The 16187-nt window shown below is 48.4% G+C and overlaps 1 protein-coding gene across 5 annotated transcripts in view; it reads left to right on the top strand.

The window, feature by feature from the left end:
- CCDC150 (coiled-coil domain containing 150) overlaps positions 1-16187 on the top strand; it is a 96606-nt gene that overhangs the window by 36034 nt on the left and 44385 nt on the right. For all 5 annotated transcript variants that reach the window (XM_044291859.1, XM_044291862.1, XM_044291860.1 and 2 more), the window contains 6 exons: positions 1882-1974; positions 3114-3197; positions 4479-4586; positions 13831-13893; positions 15158-15286; positions 15367-15536. In XM_044291859.1, coding sequence (XP_044147794.1) covers positions 1882-1974; positions 3114-3197; positions 4479-4586; positions 13831-13893; positions 15158-15286; positions 15367-15536 — 647 coding nt within the window. The remainder of the gene's footprint in view (positions 1-1881; positions 1975-3113; positions 3198-4478; positions 4587-13830; positions 13894-15157; positions 15287-15366; positions 15537-16187) is intronic.

Below are 16187 nucleotides of genomic sequence, written 5' to 3' on the forward strand. Positions count from 1 at the left end.
CCGATAATCGGTCGATCCCTACCTAGTACTACAGCATGGGGCGGGAAGGTGTTAAAAGACCAACTCAGTAAATGGTTTCTCAAATTCACCTGGTAAGTGTAAGTGTAAACATTCAATATGCAAAATCATGAAATGCATTGTCAAATAGTAGTGAGGCGAGGTTTTGACATGGAAAGTTCTCACACAGTAGCATAAATGCGCATGTATTTCTTGTATGCTAGAGTACGAGAAAGAGGTGTCTATCCCAAAAGGTGTTCTCACTTTTACTGTGCTACTCACTGAAACATTGAATTTTATGGCCATTCAGACTGTTGAAATTATTTTCTGGGAGTATGTCAACATACTCAGTCAAGTCACATTATTATAACCAGCTAATATCCAGAGTAACCGCCGTCTGCAGCACGGGGACAGCAGCTAGATGGGCTGGGAGTGACTCCATAAGGTCCGGGTAGGTTGTCACAGGTGTCTGGAGCCATGCTGACTGCAGTGCATCCCACAGCTGCTGGAGGGTTTGTGGGGAGGATCCATAGAGTGAACCCGGGAATTAAAGCGCCATAGTAGTACTTGGAAGTCTTGGTCATGCTCTTCCAACCAATGTTGCATTGCCTTGCTGGAAGATCCCATCTGCCCCAGGGAATACAGTCACAATGGATTCGTATCCAAATTGGTTGAGAGTGCCTTTCAAATAGAAGAGTGGGCCCAGAGAATGTCAAGAGAACATTCCTCAGACCTGAACGCTGAGACCACCAGCTTGTGTTCTTCCAGCAATGGTTGCAGGGTGTTCTCTGATGTTCCTCGCCTGACATGCCAATGTCCAACTGAAGCAGAAAAAGTGATTCACCAGAGAAGGTGACCCTTTGCCGATCAGTCCAGGTACAATTCCAATACTGCTGCGAATATTGAAGCTATTTCTTTCAATGCAAATTTGTTAGCAAAGGTGCATGCACCATACGTCTGCTTCAGAGCCCCATATGTAGCTGAACTGTTGTTTTAAACACCTGATTGATCGCCCCCTGATTCATTTTGGCGGTGAGTTGCTTCCCTGTATCATGTCGATCCAACCTCACGCACCTTCATAGCCGACGTTCACATCTTACATCTGCAGTTTCACGTCGCTTATTTGTCCACTCTCAAAACACTTTGACCACATCACCACGTGAACGGTTCACAAGCTGTGCAGTTTCAGAAATACTGCCATCCTTCGCCCGAATACAAAAAATCATCCCTTTTTGCAACTCTGATAAATTGCTCCTTTTACCCATGAGAGCAAAGAGGGATATGTGTGCAAATAGCCTATCGCACACCTTACATACTCACCAAGCCAGCTCACGACTTCCTTGATGAGCTACACACTGCTGAAGTCAGAAGTGGTTATAATAATGTGACTCGATTGTATATAAAGGACATAATTATTATCCCCAATAATAATATTTAAATCTGCAATTCTTCAGTTACCAAAAATGGTACTGAATCCTAGCACAAGGCTGAAGGGAATGTTTTTTAACTTTTTATATGAGAGTTCCTATTTATGTGCTGGGAACAATTCATCTGCTTGGAAATTAGGATAAAAAGGAGAGTGTGGCCTAACAGGAGAAAACTAAAAATAGTCTTTCAGCGTTTATTAACATTTTTTAAGGAGGTTGTCCGGTTTTCTAGACAACCTTAGGATAGGAGAGGTCAGTATAGGAAAACCGGACAACCCCTTGAATATCGTCCATACTGAGTCAGATATTATTATACATTTTTCATATGCTTATTGTATTCTAAAGGCCTCTTCTAGTAGGTCTGCTTTATATAAATGGTTCCTTTTGAGCAGGCAGCGTGTGTACTGTGCATCTATTTCAGGTGGCATCTTTTTAAATGGCAGCTAATGTTTTGCAGCTGGAACAGGAGTTACTCCAGAGTTCTCTGTGGGTGCAAGAGCAAGAAAATAAGCGTCTTGTAGAACGCGTGGCAGCACTAGAGGAAGAACAGGTACAGATAGTTTGATCCCCTCAGTGACTAAGGCTTCTTTCACACTGGCTTTAGGATTGGTCGGCAGGCTGTTCCCGCAGGGGAACAGCCTGCCAGATCCGTACTAACGTTTGCACACGTGTGCTGACGGAAGTCCGCTCCAAGCACGCTGCAGTTTTTGTCCGGCTGCCTCTTGGCATTTTTGCTGTGCTGCGGCCGCATCTCCGAGCTGGCCCCATTATAGTGAATGGGGCCTGAGCAGACTTCCGGCAGCTCACGTGTGCCTGCTGGGCAATCCTAACGTCAGTGTGAAAGAAGCCGAAGGGTACTTTCACACTTCTGACAGAGGATTCCACGGAACTGCCTGCCGGATCCGTCAAAACGCATGCAAACTGATGGCATTTGTCAGACGGATCAGGATCCTGATCCGTATGACAAATGCATTGAAATGCCGGATCCGTCTCTCCGGTGTTATCCGGAAAGATGGATCCGGCATTTATTTTTTTACAATTTTTTGCTGTTTGAGCATGCCGGTCAATGCATGTCAATGGGAAAAAATGCAGGATCCAGCATTCCGGCAAGTGTTCCAGAATTTTGAACGGAGATAAAACCGCAGCATGCTGCAGTATTAGCTCCGTCCTGAAAAGGAAAAAAGACTGAACTGAAGACATCCTGATGCATCCTGAACGAATTTCTCTCCATTCAGAATGCATTAGGATAAAACTGATCAGTTCTTTTCTGGTATTGAGCCCCTAGGACGGAACTCAATGCCGGAAAAGAATAACGCCAGTGTGAAAGTACCCTTACACAGTATGTGTTTCAAATGATCATGAATTGACTGAGATATATATATATATATATATATATATAATCAAATCCCTCTGTCATGAAAAATATCATTGCTTCAAAATAAGTTTTGAAGAGGCAAAAATGAAAAACGTATTAAAATTTGCCTGATCATTGATAGTATTGTGCGCAGTATCATTCCTGTCTGATTATCCTTGCTATCCTTACATTATTCACATCCTTCAGACGATGCTCTGCTCTAGTAAAGCCCCCTTTTCATTCTTGCTTGGGCTAACCCTAAGCAGTCTGATCTGCCTTGTCACACACTATCTTTAACCTCCTTTCTTACTAGTATTTTTTCATTCTCTTTTTAGCATGCAAAGAGACAGGTGGAGTTGGTATTAAATGAACTGACGGATAGCAAGAACAAACTGGCTTATGAAAAAGGGAAACTGCAGGTGAGATCTAACAGATATATCTTGAGGGACTCCTCAGAGATCATTAAAAATAGAGCGCAATGTATTGTCCAAGTCCTTAGAAGCCACCGATTCAGAATGGCCCCTTACTTACTATTATTTCGCCTTCCTCTATTTCCAGCATCATCCAACATGTCTGCGAGGTAGTGCAGCTGAAAAGTGTGTGACTCTATAATGGATTCTTGTATGTCCTGCTTCGCAGACAGTGCCCACCATAGATTGCTATATATCAGTCACCCTCTCCCCCAGAGAGAGAGTATTTCATTTTTAATGTTGTTGACCTCTGCCCTGTACACTTTTTCCAGTCTGGAGATATATGTCCATACCATCTTTAGTAGGGATGGAGGAGATCCTTTTATGGAGGTCCCTCAGTTCTGTGAGAGTAGATGCCCCAGCCTCACGCTGTGGGGCCATGAGGGTCATCTCTGAGGATTTGCCAGTGGGGGAAGTCAGGGAAGCCAAAGGTGTTGAAGGATTAGAGAGATGGTGCTCATATAACGGGAAACTTTCCCACTCACCCTCTCCCCACACGCCTGAGGTTGTGAAGGCAATGGCGGTTTCCCGCACTTCCAGTGTCGGGCCGCGTTGGAGCGGAGCATGATTTCCCCCTTTTACCTCCATTGCCGTGGCTGTATTGCACGTTGCCCACGATTCTCCGTCCAGGTCAGCGGGACCCCGAATATCTGCCTCCGAGGGAGAGGCGGATCCAGGTGTCTCTTGGTTAGTCCGCAAGAGCCTCCCCGTTTCACACAATTTACTGATGTTAGTGAGGTAGATTAGGGTCTCTCAAGTAGTCTAGAGGCAGGAGGTGAAGTGATGTCCGTCTCTACTCCTCCATAGCCAGGCCACGCCCCATGCCTGAACTATTATAATATTTATCATGCACAGTATTGGAAAAAATAAAATAAAGCTATGATTATTTTTTTTTTTAAGTAGAAAACTTAATCAAAAGTAGAAATGTTGTGATACTGTAATCATAATGATAAACAGAATAAGGTCTTTATGCACACTGAACGCTGTAAAAACAAAACTAAAAAAACCATGGTGGGACCAGAGAAACCATTTTTTGCCACTTTTCAATACTATATATGATAAATTAAATGGTGCCCTTTAAAAATACCACTTGTCCGGCAAAGAACAAGCCCCTTATATGTATGTCTACGAAAAATGTAAAAAAAAGTCATGACTGTAGCTTTGGTCAGTATACAGGTGAGACGTGTTGATGTTATGCTTGCTGATTTCTTTTTCCACTTCCTAATGCAGAGCACAGTAGAGCAGTTGCAGTCTGATCTGCAGTCTTTTGGTGATGCGCAATCGGAGAATTCCAAACTCCGCCAGCTTAATGCAGCCTTACAGGCCAGGTACACCCAGGTAAGCAGTTACACATATTACAGCTTTAGGACTCATGCACACGACCGTTCAGTTTTTTGCGGAACACAAATTGCGGATCCGCAAAACACAAAGCCGCCCATGTGCCTTCCGCACTTTGCGGAACGGAACAGGCGGCCCATTGTAGAAAATCCTATTTTTGTCCGCAAAACAGACAAGAATAGGACATGTTATATTTTTTTTGCGGGGCCACGGAACGGACGAACGGATGCGGACAGCACACGGTGTGCTGTCCGCATCTTTTGCGGCTTCATCGAAGTGAATGGGTCCGCACCCGAGCTGCCAAAACTGCGGCTCGGATGTGGACCAGAACAACGGTCGTGTGCATGAGGCCTTAGACTAAGGCCTCAAGCACCTGCCAGAACCCTTTGCAGAAGGATGCATGTGCTACATGGAGTGTGTACAACGCTGCGTTTGGTAGAAGGTATTCTAGAACAGAAGTTACTCTAAGAGGGGAATTTATCAAAGACCATGTTCCTGTAGTTTTCTGGTGTAGAATAATTTCAAATTGTTGTGCAAACTGGAGCATTTTTTTTGCCTTTTTATACTGTATTCACCACTTTGTAAAAAGTGAGCAGGGCCTACATGGCCCAAAAATATTTTTTCATTTTTTATTTAATTTTGGCCCAACACATTTAAGATTACATCCAACAGTTTTCTGGCACAAGTTGCGCCTAATATCTACGCCAGTTCCTAACAGGTATGAGCATCAGAATCTGAAATCTAGACCTTTCAAGATATGCCAAATTATTAAGTGGATTGCACATCTCACAACTAGATCAAGACTCCTGTTAGAAACACCAACAGTAAAAATCCTCCTTTCTCGCCCATTTTCCTTGGGGGACACAGGAGACCTTGGGTATAGCTCTCAGCTCCCTAGGAGGCGTGACACTAAGTGAAAACTGTTAAGCCCCTCCTCCAGCAGCTATACCCTCAGCCTGGAGAGAGAGACTACCAGTTTTTGCTTAGTGTCCAAGGAGGCAAGACACTCCCTGCTCTGCAGGGCTGTTTTCTCCTTGTTGTTTAGTTTTTGATTTTTTCTTTTTATTCCAGACCATCAGGGACAACAGAGACTCACTAGACCTCTCTGTTTCTCCCGGGGTCGAACTGCGCCAGTGCCGGTCACCCGCACTGCTGCCTCCCCCACAGAAGGCAAGGTGGACCAGGGCAGCCTAGCTCCCCTGCATCCCGTCAGCGCAAGGGTCGCCCGCACGCCAAGTCCCTCTTCCAGTGTCCTGCCACTACGGTGCCAGTAGCTGAAGGGGTGACCCTGCTGAAACCGACCGAGGGTCAAGACGGCTGATGGTGAGAGAGTGGCTTCTCCAGCCCTACGTCCTCTCCCCCACCCCCCATCTCTGCTGGACCCCCCCTGCTCCCTTCCATAGGACATTGCAGACTCCTGAAGGTAACTGTAGATTGCTGCGGGAGGAATGCTGCAACAGGGCCCGGAGGCGCGCACCTAGCTGCCCCACACACAGGGGTTATGCCGGCATCCCTCTTCGCTGCGCCGCCCCCCAGGCCGGATCTTTGTTGACCTTTTTGGTACTGGCCATCTCCAGGGGCCGGCTCCCATCTAGAGGAGACTCTCTATGATCTGGGCTTCCTCATGGGCCTGTATGGCTGGCCCTTTTTCTGCCTCTCAGAGAGGCTGTGCCCCTGTATGGTGGCCCCCTTCTTGCCTCAGAGAGGCTGTGTTTAAAAAATAAAAAAAGACAGGGTTAATAAATAACGGAATTCTTGTTGGCTGCGAAGGACTCTGCAGCCTGATCTCAGTAGTGCATGCCCCCCTTCCATAGGCGGCATGTCGCGCTCCCCGGCTGTGGTGCTGGCCAGGTGCATGTTCCCCTTCTAGGCGGACCCTTGCCCTCTCCCGGGATAAGGAGCTGGCCAAGTGCATGCACCCCCTTCCACCCTTTCTATAGGCAGAATTCGTCACCCTCTCCAGTTATGGTGCTGGCCATGTGCATGACCCCCTTCCTAAGTGGAATACTGCACTCTCCCTGGCTGCGGGCTGGCCATGTGCCTGACCCCCTTCTTTAGGCGGAATACTGCACTCTCATCGAATACGGTGCTGGCCATGTGCACAACCCCCTTCCATAGGCAGAACGCTGCACTCTCACTGGATTCGCTGCCGGCCATGTGCATGACCCCCTTCTATAGGAGGAATGCTGCACTCTCTCTGGATTCACTGCCGGCCATATGCATGACCTCATTCCGTAGGCGGAATGCTGCACTCTCACTGCATTTGCTGCCGGCCATGGGCATGCCTCCTTCCCTCGGGCGGCATACATACACTCTCACTGACTGGGGTTGTTCTCTCGCCGGTAAGTTGCTGGCCATGTGCTTGACCCCCTTCCATGGCAGGGTGCTTGCACTCTCACTGGATCCGCTGCCGGCCATGTGCATGACCCCCCTTCTATGGGCGGTGTGCTGCACTCTCACTGGATTCGCGGCCGGCCATGGGCATGCCTCCTTTCCTCGGGTGGCATACGTACACTCTCACTGACTGTGGTTGTTTTCTCGCCGGTATGTTGCGGGCCATGTGCATGACCACCTTCCATGGCAGGGTGCTTGCACTCTCACTGGATGCAATGCTGGCCATGTGCATTACCCCCCTTCTCTGGGTGGATTACTGCACTCACCGGATACGTTGCTGGCCATGAGCATGGCCCTCTTTCATGGGTGGAATGCTTGCACTCCCATTGGATATGGTGCTGGCCTGGTGCATGACCACCTCTTATTCCATGGGCGAAATTTTGCACGCTCGGACATGTCCTCCCTCTCAGACGAGACACTGTCTGAAGGGAAGGTACTTGATTCAGAGTTGGATCTGGATCAGGAACAATCTTCTAAGATTGCTTCCATGGTAGATAGCTTGGTCGTGGCTGTCCATGACACCTTTCAGGTTCAGGGCGACTCTCCTTCGTCTAGTTGCCAGGTAGTTTCGTTTCTCCGCTCGAGACAAGCCCCTAAGGTCTTCTCTTGCATGACGATTTTTCGGTTGTTATTGCCAAGGCATGGGAACATCCAGATAGTCGTTTCAGCGCTTGTAAGTGCCTCGATCTGTTATACCCCTTTTCGCCAGACTTGGTCGTGAAATGGTCATACCTACCCAAAGTGGACCAGCCCGTCGCACATCTCGCTAAGCATACCGCTATCCCTGTGGCCGATGGCACATCCCTTCAGGACCCCGTGGATTGCCGCCTAGAGTTGTAACGGACCGTTTCAGCAGACAAGGGGTTAAAATCCGTTTAGGCGATATGCCCCTTTCCGAGAGACAGGCACAGCTACTGCAGAACACCAACCTCCCGAACTGGATACAAAATAGCACTCCAAACTGGAACCTCGCGAATAGCTGTCAGTCAGGCGAACAGGAAAAGCATTCAGTCGGCTTACACTCCTGGCAATCAGTCTCCAACAGCATACAGGGAATCCCCCCAATAACGAGACAAGGCTCCGTGTTGAGGGTCAAGCAGTGCTCTGACTGTACTTCAAGTACAGCCTATTTTATTGATAAAAACCAAACATAGTACTGCCCACAGGGTTTTGAAATCCAACCAATCAGTAATTCACAACACACACAATGTAAATACAGCAACCAATCGTTCCCGCCCCCTAGAGGACCAGAAGGGAGACTGCGACACAGAACAGATACAACATATCCCCACAATGCATCATGGTTTCCTCCTCTCCGCCTGGGAGACGACCGAAGACAATCCAATTATCTCTCAGGACAAAGGGGAGATCACCAATACACACGTGGAGACAACAGGACAGACATCACCATTTAAACACACAATGGGACAATAGAACCACACCCAGCATATTCCTCCCAAGCTGACAAGTTACACTTATTATAAGTTGTTACAACTTTGTGAGGTTACATTGTCCATACATATAACTTACATCAATTTAAACAGTATAACTTGGGGGACAAACCTATCCAAAATTCCCTGGAATAGGTTCAGGGGTTTAAAAGTTACTATGGGCCATAATCCTGAGGCAAGAGGCGTTTAAACAGCCCTCTCCAAAACCCAGTGGCGAGGTTGGTTTCGCCACACATCTCCCCCCCCAGGGAAGACTAACCAGATACCTGACCTCACGCCGGTCGGTACCTGAGTTAGTCTGGCAGGCCACCCACAACAAAATACTGGACCTGCTGAATTTCGTAGCCTGTCTCTGTCCAGTGAATCCACCAAGATTATATTTGTAGCTGGTACTCCCGGTCTCTGAGTTGCTCCCTGGCTTGGAGTTGAGGTTGCTTTGTGGGCAGGGATCAGCGGTACTCTGCCCTGGTGCCAGCGTTACCACGGAAGAAGCCTGGTTGGAGTCTGGTTGTTGGAGGGGGAAACCGACTGTCTCCCCTTTGGCTAAACTGCCCTGTTGCTGGGGGACAGGAACAACTGTCCCTACCCCCTGTGCTGTAAGTGCAGAGACCACGGTCCCATCAGCACAGTTGTGGGGCTTACTGTCTCTCCCTGGTGCGTTAATCTGCCGCTGGGGAGAGGGGGTAACGAGCTTCTCTCCCATACATACTTCCAGCCACTGGGGAGGGCGACCGACCGCCTCCACTCCCAATACAGTGTCCTGCTGCTGGGGAAAGGAGACTGGGCTCTCTATTCCCTGTAGGACACTCTGCCGCTGGGGGACAGGACCGACTGTCTCTGCCCCCTGTAACTCCGTCTGCCGCTGGGGAATGGAGACTCGGCTCCCAATTCCCAAAAAATCATGCTGCTGCTAGGGGGCAGGAACAACTACCTCTGCCCCCTGTAACTCAGCCTGCCGCTGGGGAGGGAGGCCGATGCTCTCCCCTCCCTGCACTTCACACTGCCGCTGGGGAATGAAGACTAGGCTCCCAATTCCCTGCAGGACCGGTGGAGAGACCTCGGTCCCATCTCCACCGGCCACCTGGGGTTCTTCCCAGTAAACATCAACAATATCCTCCCAGCTGAAGGGCTCTGGACCTGGGTCTGACTTCTTGCTGTCCTGCTGAGCCTTCCCAATGGAGTGGAAGAGATCTTGGTAGTCCTGCTCCAGTTCCCACTCCAGGGTTGCTAGGTGAGCCAGGTCTTGCTCTACCTCATGGGGGTCATCCCACTCATGCCTAGCCTCCCTCTCATAGAAAATGTCCTGAAGTCTGGACTGTGCAGGGCTCCCGAAGTCAGGCTCTGCAAAGGACTCCCATAACAAGCCAGGACCATCAAACTCCTCTCCCTCTGGCTTGTCATGCTCAGCTGTCCAGGGTATAAACTGTGCCACATACCACCAAAGCGCCTGGTAGGCATCCTCCAGCCATAGCTCCTGCCATACCCGGTGCTCTAGTTCCTTCACCCATTCCTCCAGGGGCTGCTCTCCCAGGAAGGACATCCGCAGGGCCACTTGCTTCTGCAACCGCTGCTCTTCACTGAGGAGACTCTCACCTCGCTGGTATTGTACATTATCCAGGGCCTGGTACCAGATGCCTTTCCTTAATGCATCCCGGCCATCCAGGTCCTCCTCCTCGTATAACACTGCTGGTTCCATCCTGGTGCTTTTAGGGTCGCTGTACTGGGACATGCGTTGCCCTTAAATTGTAGAATCCAAAGAAATGGTGTCTCCTGTAGCTGTCCTTCTGGCTGTAGGAACGATCCCGCCGCTTGCCACCAATGTAACAGACCGTTTCAGCAGACAAGGGGTTAAAATCCGTTTAGGCGATATGCCCCTTTCCGAGAGACAGGCACAGCTACTGCAGAACACCAACCTCCCGAACTGGATACAAAATAGCACTCCAAACTGGAACCTCGCGAATAGCTGTCAGTCAGGCGAACAGGAAAAGCATTCAGTCGGCTTACACTCCTGGCAATCAGTCTCCAACAGCATACAGGGAATCCCCCCAATAACGAGACAAGGCTCCGTGTTGAGGGTCAAGCAGTGCTCTGACTGTACTTCAAGTACAGCCTATTTTATTGATAAAAACCAAACATAGTACTGCCCACAGGGTTTTGAAATCCAACCAATCAGTAATTCACAACACACACAATGTAAATACAGCAACCAATCGTTCCCGCCCCCTAGAGGACCAGAAGGGAGACTGCGACACAGAACAGATACAACATATCCCCACAATGCATCATGGTTTCCTCCTCTCCGCCTGGGAGACGACCGAAGACAATCCAATTATCTCTCAGGACAAAGGGGAGATCACCAATACACACGTGGAGACAACAGGACAGACATCACCATTTAAACACACAATGGGACAATAGAACCACACCCAGCATATTCCTCCCAAGCTGACAAGTTACACTTATTATAAGTTGTTACAACTTTGTGAGGTTACATTGTCCATACATATAACTTACATCAATTTAAACAGTATAACTTGGGGGACAAACCTATCCAAAATTCCCTGGAATAGGTTCAGGGGTTTAAAAGTTACTATGGGCCATAATCCTGAGGCAAGAGGCGTTTAAACAGCCCTCTCCAAAACCCAGTGGCGAGGTTGGTTTCGCCACAAGAGTCTTTTACTAAGTCCGCCTTTGCAGCGGCTTGGCTCTGTGCTTCGTCCCATTTTTGCCTCAGCGTGGGAGGCCAAGGCGGTCTCTGAATGGGCCCTTCGCCTGCACTAGGACATCGTGGCTGATCTTCCCCCGGCAGACCTCCAGTCTTTGGCCCTGCAGATCTCTCAGGCGGAAAGTACCTCCGAGAGGTCTCTTTGGACGCCGGCTCTCTTGTTGTCCGCTCATCCGCGCTCACTGCCGCCTTACGACGTGAGGTGTGGCTTAAAGTCTGGGCTGTAGACTCCTTGTCAAAGCGTTCCCTTACGGGGCTTCCCTTTTCGGGTTCTCGTCTGTTCGGTACTCGGTTGGACAAGATCATCTCTGAGGCCGCGGGCGGTAAAAGTATCCACCTCCCACAATGCCAAGCATCCGGTTTGCTCGAGGCCCTCTAGCTCCCGTTTGCACTCCTGTCGCTGCTTCTCCGGCACGCGCCCGTCGGCAGGGGCGCCACCCAGGGTTTCCAATCAAGAGCAGAAGAGAAAAAAGTCTTTTCAACCCCAACCAGCCTGGCGCCCGCGGGCAGGACCCGGCCATTAGACATTCTTCAGCATGAAGGGACGCCCCCACCCTCTCGGGTGGAGGATCGGCTCCTCCTTTTCCGGGATGTTTGGTGGTCCCACATTTCCGACGAATGGGTACTCAAGATGGTAACTTTGGGTTACAAGATCGAGTTGGCCTCCACCCCGCCGGACTGATTCTTCCTTTCCCAGCCACCCAGAGACCGGGTTCAGGCCGCCGCCTTTTTTCAGGCATTGCAGTCCCTTCTCGCCTGGGGAGCGATCTCCCTGGTTCCGCTTGTGGAGCAATTCACAGGTTTTTATTCAAACCTGTTTGTTATCCCAAGAAAGAGAGATTCGCCCGGTTCTAGACCTCAAGTTGCTGAACCGGTTTGTCAAGGTCTAGCACTTCAGGATGGAGTCTCTCTGCTCTCTGGAACGGGGCGAGTTCCTTTCCTCGGTGGACATTCAGGACGCATACCTTCACATTCCCATTGCTCCCGCGCACAAGCGTTTTCTTCGCTTTGCAGTGGAGTCTCACCAATATCAGTTTGTGGCTCCACCCTTCGGCCTAGCAACAGCACCGTGAGTGTTTACTAAGGTGCTCGCTCCTTTCCTCGCCCTTCTCCGTTCTAGGGGCATCACCCTGATCCCCTATCTGGACGACATCTTCGTCAAGGCTGCGACCTTCGGTCAGAACGAGGACAGTTTACTCATCACCCTGGACGCCCTGGCATGTTTCGGATGGCTGGTGAACTTCCAGAAATCAGCGGTTATTACGTCAGCGGTCGGTTCATCATCTTCTCCGAGGCAGACATCCGTTGATCCGGTTTTGCATGCGAGTTTTGGGAACGATGGTCTCTTCCTTTTGAGGCGCTACCGTTTGAGCAATTTCACACTCGTCCTTTCCAACAGGCGATCTTGTCATCCTGGAACAAGACACTGAGTTCCTTGGACCATACCATCACCCTTCCTCAACAGGTGCGGTCGGAACTCAGGTGGTGGCTCTCGACTCCAACTTTGGTCTCCGGCAAATCCTTTCTCCCAGTCTCATGGTCGTTCATCACCACCGATGCCAGCCTCCTCAGATGGGGCGGAATCTTCCCACCTCGGACATTCCAAGGCAAATGGTCTCTGTTGGAATCCAGACTGCCCATCAACATCCTGGAACTTCAGGCCATTAATTTGTCCCTGCTTAATTGGACGACTCCTGAGGGGACTGCCGGTCTGGATCCAGTCAGACAATGCCACAGCAGTGGAATACATCAACCACTAGGGGGGAACCCGGAGTCGGGCGGTGATGGCGGAGTCGACCAAAATTCTAAAGTAGGCGGAGGAACATGAACCTGCGTTGTTTTTGTTTCTAATTTTGTCGCAGGTGACGGCAGTTAACTGGTAGGGTCCTCAGTTTTGTTACCACTGGTTATTGTTATGTTCATTCATTTCTGATTTCTTTTCCTCCTACTGCTTGTGCACAAACTGATATGCTCTCTCCAGGCTGGAGGGGATATAGCTGGCGGGAGGAACAAACACTTTTTAGCCTAGTGTCGCCTCCTAGCGGCAGTAGCAGCTATACCCAGAGTCATGTGTCCCCCAATGAACTTAGCGAGAGAGATTTTACAGGTGAGTCCACAAAAATCTAGTTTTTGGCATCTTTAAAGGGTTTTTCTAATGTTTAGATATTGATGACTTCAACTCAGGATAGGTCATGAATACCAGATTGGCAAGGGTCCCACACCTGCACTGCCACTGATGAGCTATTTTCAGCAGCTCCTAACACCAAAAACAACACAATGGGCAAAGTCAGCAGAAGTAAGCTACATCCACGGTGTACTGTCTGTGCCAGGTTACTGCAGCTCAGCTACCATACCAGTGAAATCGCCCTGTGGCAAATCTGCAGTACAATCTGCAACAAAATCCTCAGCAGATTTTTCACTTTGAAAATTCGCTCCATGTGGCCATACCCCTAGAAAAGTTATTGCAGCATTGCTTCTAGGGAAAAATAGCTTTGTAATGTAGCATGCAGTTGAGCATACCACAATTATTTTATGTACGTGTGAAATGGGAGGCATTGATTGATACTTAGTGTACCTCTGTTCATGTCCTATGACTGTTCTGGAGCTGTAATATGGCCATGTGCATCAGGTTTTAGTCAGGAATTACTAATATTTATTTGTTTTGTTAATCTAGGTAAATTCAGAACTTGACTCAAGCAAAATTCAGCTGCAGAGATTAGAAGCAAAGTTCCAGCAGGTCAGTCATGAGTGCAGAGTGGTCTTACAATTCCTTGCTTTTCTCTTGAAGCAATTGCAAAAACTTTAGTTGGTGGCTCTTATAATTGTTTTTTTATTTTTTTATTCATGCAAGCTTTTCCTGCTTAGAACATTTATCATCTGTCCAAGGGATGGATGATAAATGTATGATCGCTGATGGCATGGGGATGGGCATGTGTGAAAGGCTTCATTCACTTCTGTGAGACTGTTGTGTTGTGGCTAAAAGTGTGACTCAAGCAGAGCTGAAGCCAAGCCACACAACACCTCCTAAATTGAAAGTGTGCAGCATTCATGTTTAGGCTACTTTCACACTAGCGTTCGGGCGGATCCGTTCTGAACGGATCCGCTCATAATAATGCAGACGGAGGCTCCGTTCAGAACGGATCCGTCTGCATTAAAATGGCAAAAAAAAAGCTAAGTGTGAAAATAGCCTCGGACGGATCCGTCCAGACTTTCAATGTAAAGTCAATGGGGGACGGATCCGCTTGAAGATTGAGCCACATTGTGGCATCTTCAAACGGATCCGTCCCCATTGACTTACATTGTAAGTCTGGACGGATCCGCACGCCTCCGCACGGCCAGGCGGACACCCGAACGCTGCAAGCAGCGTTCAGCTGTCCGCCTGTCCGTGCGGAGGCGAGCGGAGCGGAGGCTGAACGCCGCCAGACTGATGCAGTCTGAGCGGATCCGCTCCATTCAGACTGCATCAGGGCTGGACGGCTGCGTTCGGGTCCGCTCGTGAGCCCCCTCAAACGGAGCTCACGAGCGGACCGACGAACGCTAGTGTGAAAGTAGCCTTATGTCTGTCTCTACAGTCAGAGAACAAATGTCCTCTCTGATTGCTAAAAGAGTTGAGAACATAAAGAAAGGTTCCTGTAGTCCCTACCCCTGGGCTCACTGGAGGCTGTACAGGGAGAGATGATAGTAGCAGGTTGAGCTCTTCCTTTTTGAGGTTGTGTGCATTTTCCCCCCCTCTTATCCCTCCCTTATAGCAACACAGAACCAGCAACTAAACAGTTTTAAGATGCTCCCTGACCTCAAACCGGTTTAGCACCCTGAAATTGCACCTTATATTTTGAGCCTGGTATCATGTGAAAGTTAATCTAGGCTTTACTATAATTCTAAGCTGTAGACCTTATTTTCTAGTTGTGATGTGCCATGACATACATCTCTGGTATTGAAATGGTTATAAAGGGTTGAAAATATTATCCTGTGATATATTTGTAAATGTATGTCATCAACAGACTGAACACTTATTACTTTGTAAAGAGGAAGAGCTCGCATTAGCAGCTCAGGCCAGAAATGAAGCCATCAAAGAAGAGAGAAGACTCAAGCAGCAGATTGTCACCTTAGAGGAGACGGAGGGGCACGCTGTGAGTGACTTTTAATGAATGTAAGCTCATGAACTATGTCTACTAGTTTCCTATAACGCCACCTATGTTATACCATATAGAAATCTGCCCTTCAGCAGCAACTGTCTAAGTTATGTGAGGAGAGGACCAGAATGTCTGAAACGTTAGAAAATGTCTTGTCCTCTCATGCCAAGCTCCAGAAACACCTAGAAATACTGCAGACAGAATTAGGACGGAAAGACAATGACCTGTTAAGCTTCCACAAAGATAGGTAATGTATTAAGTATTTTAGAAGTATAGTTTTACAACGTCAAACGTATCTACAAAAAAAAGCTGTTAAAATAGGTGCAGCAACCAATACAACATTACATTGGATTTGGCTGCAAGCATCATGAGTTTTTAATGTAAAGTGTCTGGGCAGTTAGTGTATTTATTACATGATACTGCTTCTCATTACATGTAAGATCTGTCAGATAGTCCCAATAAGGCTGTGTTCACATCACATATGTGATAGCTGTGTAGTGTGTATGACTGGAAAGATTCCGACACACTGAAGCCATAGAGTAACATTAATCAGGCAGCGGCCCAAAAAAGTATCCTTTTGGCCTGTGTCTAGCTGATATAAATCAGTATATTGGGTAAAAGCCGTATGGTATAGCATTGTAAACTGCACTATTTCATACAATAGCAACCAGTAAAAACATACACGTACATTCTTTTACATTGGAACCCACTTATGGCATTCATTGGAGGGATCCGTTTTAATATATACCTCATGATGTGTACATTAACAGAAGCCATCCACGTGATGCAAGCATAGCCAAACCTCTTCACTTGCCCTGTCTGCAATCTCTGGTCGATTGATAGGGATTCCATTTTTGAAATGAGAGAAACAGCTGATCTGACCAGCATGAGCCCCCTT

The sequence above is a fragment of the Bufo gargarizans genome, chromosome 4 (assembly GCF_014858855.1).
Source record: "Bufo gargarizans isolate SCDJY-AF-19 chromosome 4, ASM1485885v1, whole genome shotgun sequence".
Taxonomy (NCBI): domain Eukaryota; kingdom Metazoa; phylum Chordata; class Amphibia; order Anura; family Bufonidae; genus Bufo; species Bufo gargarizans.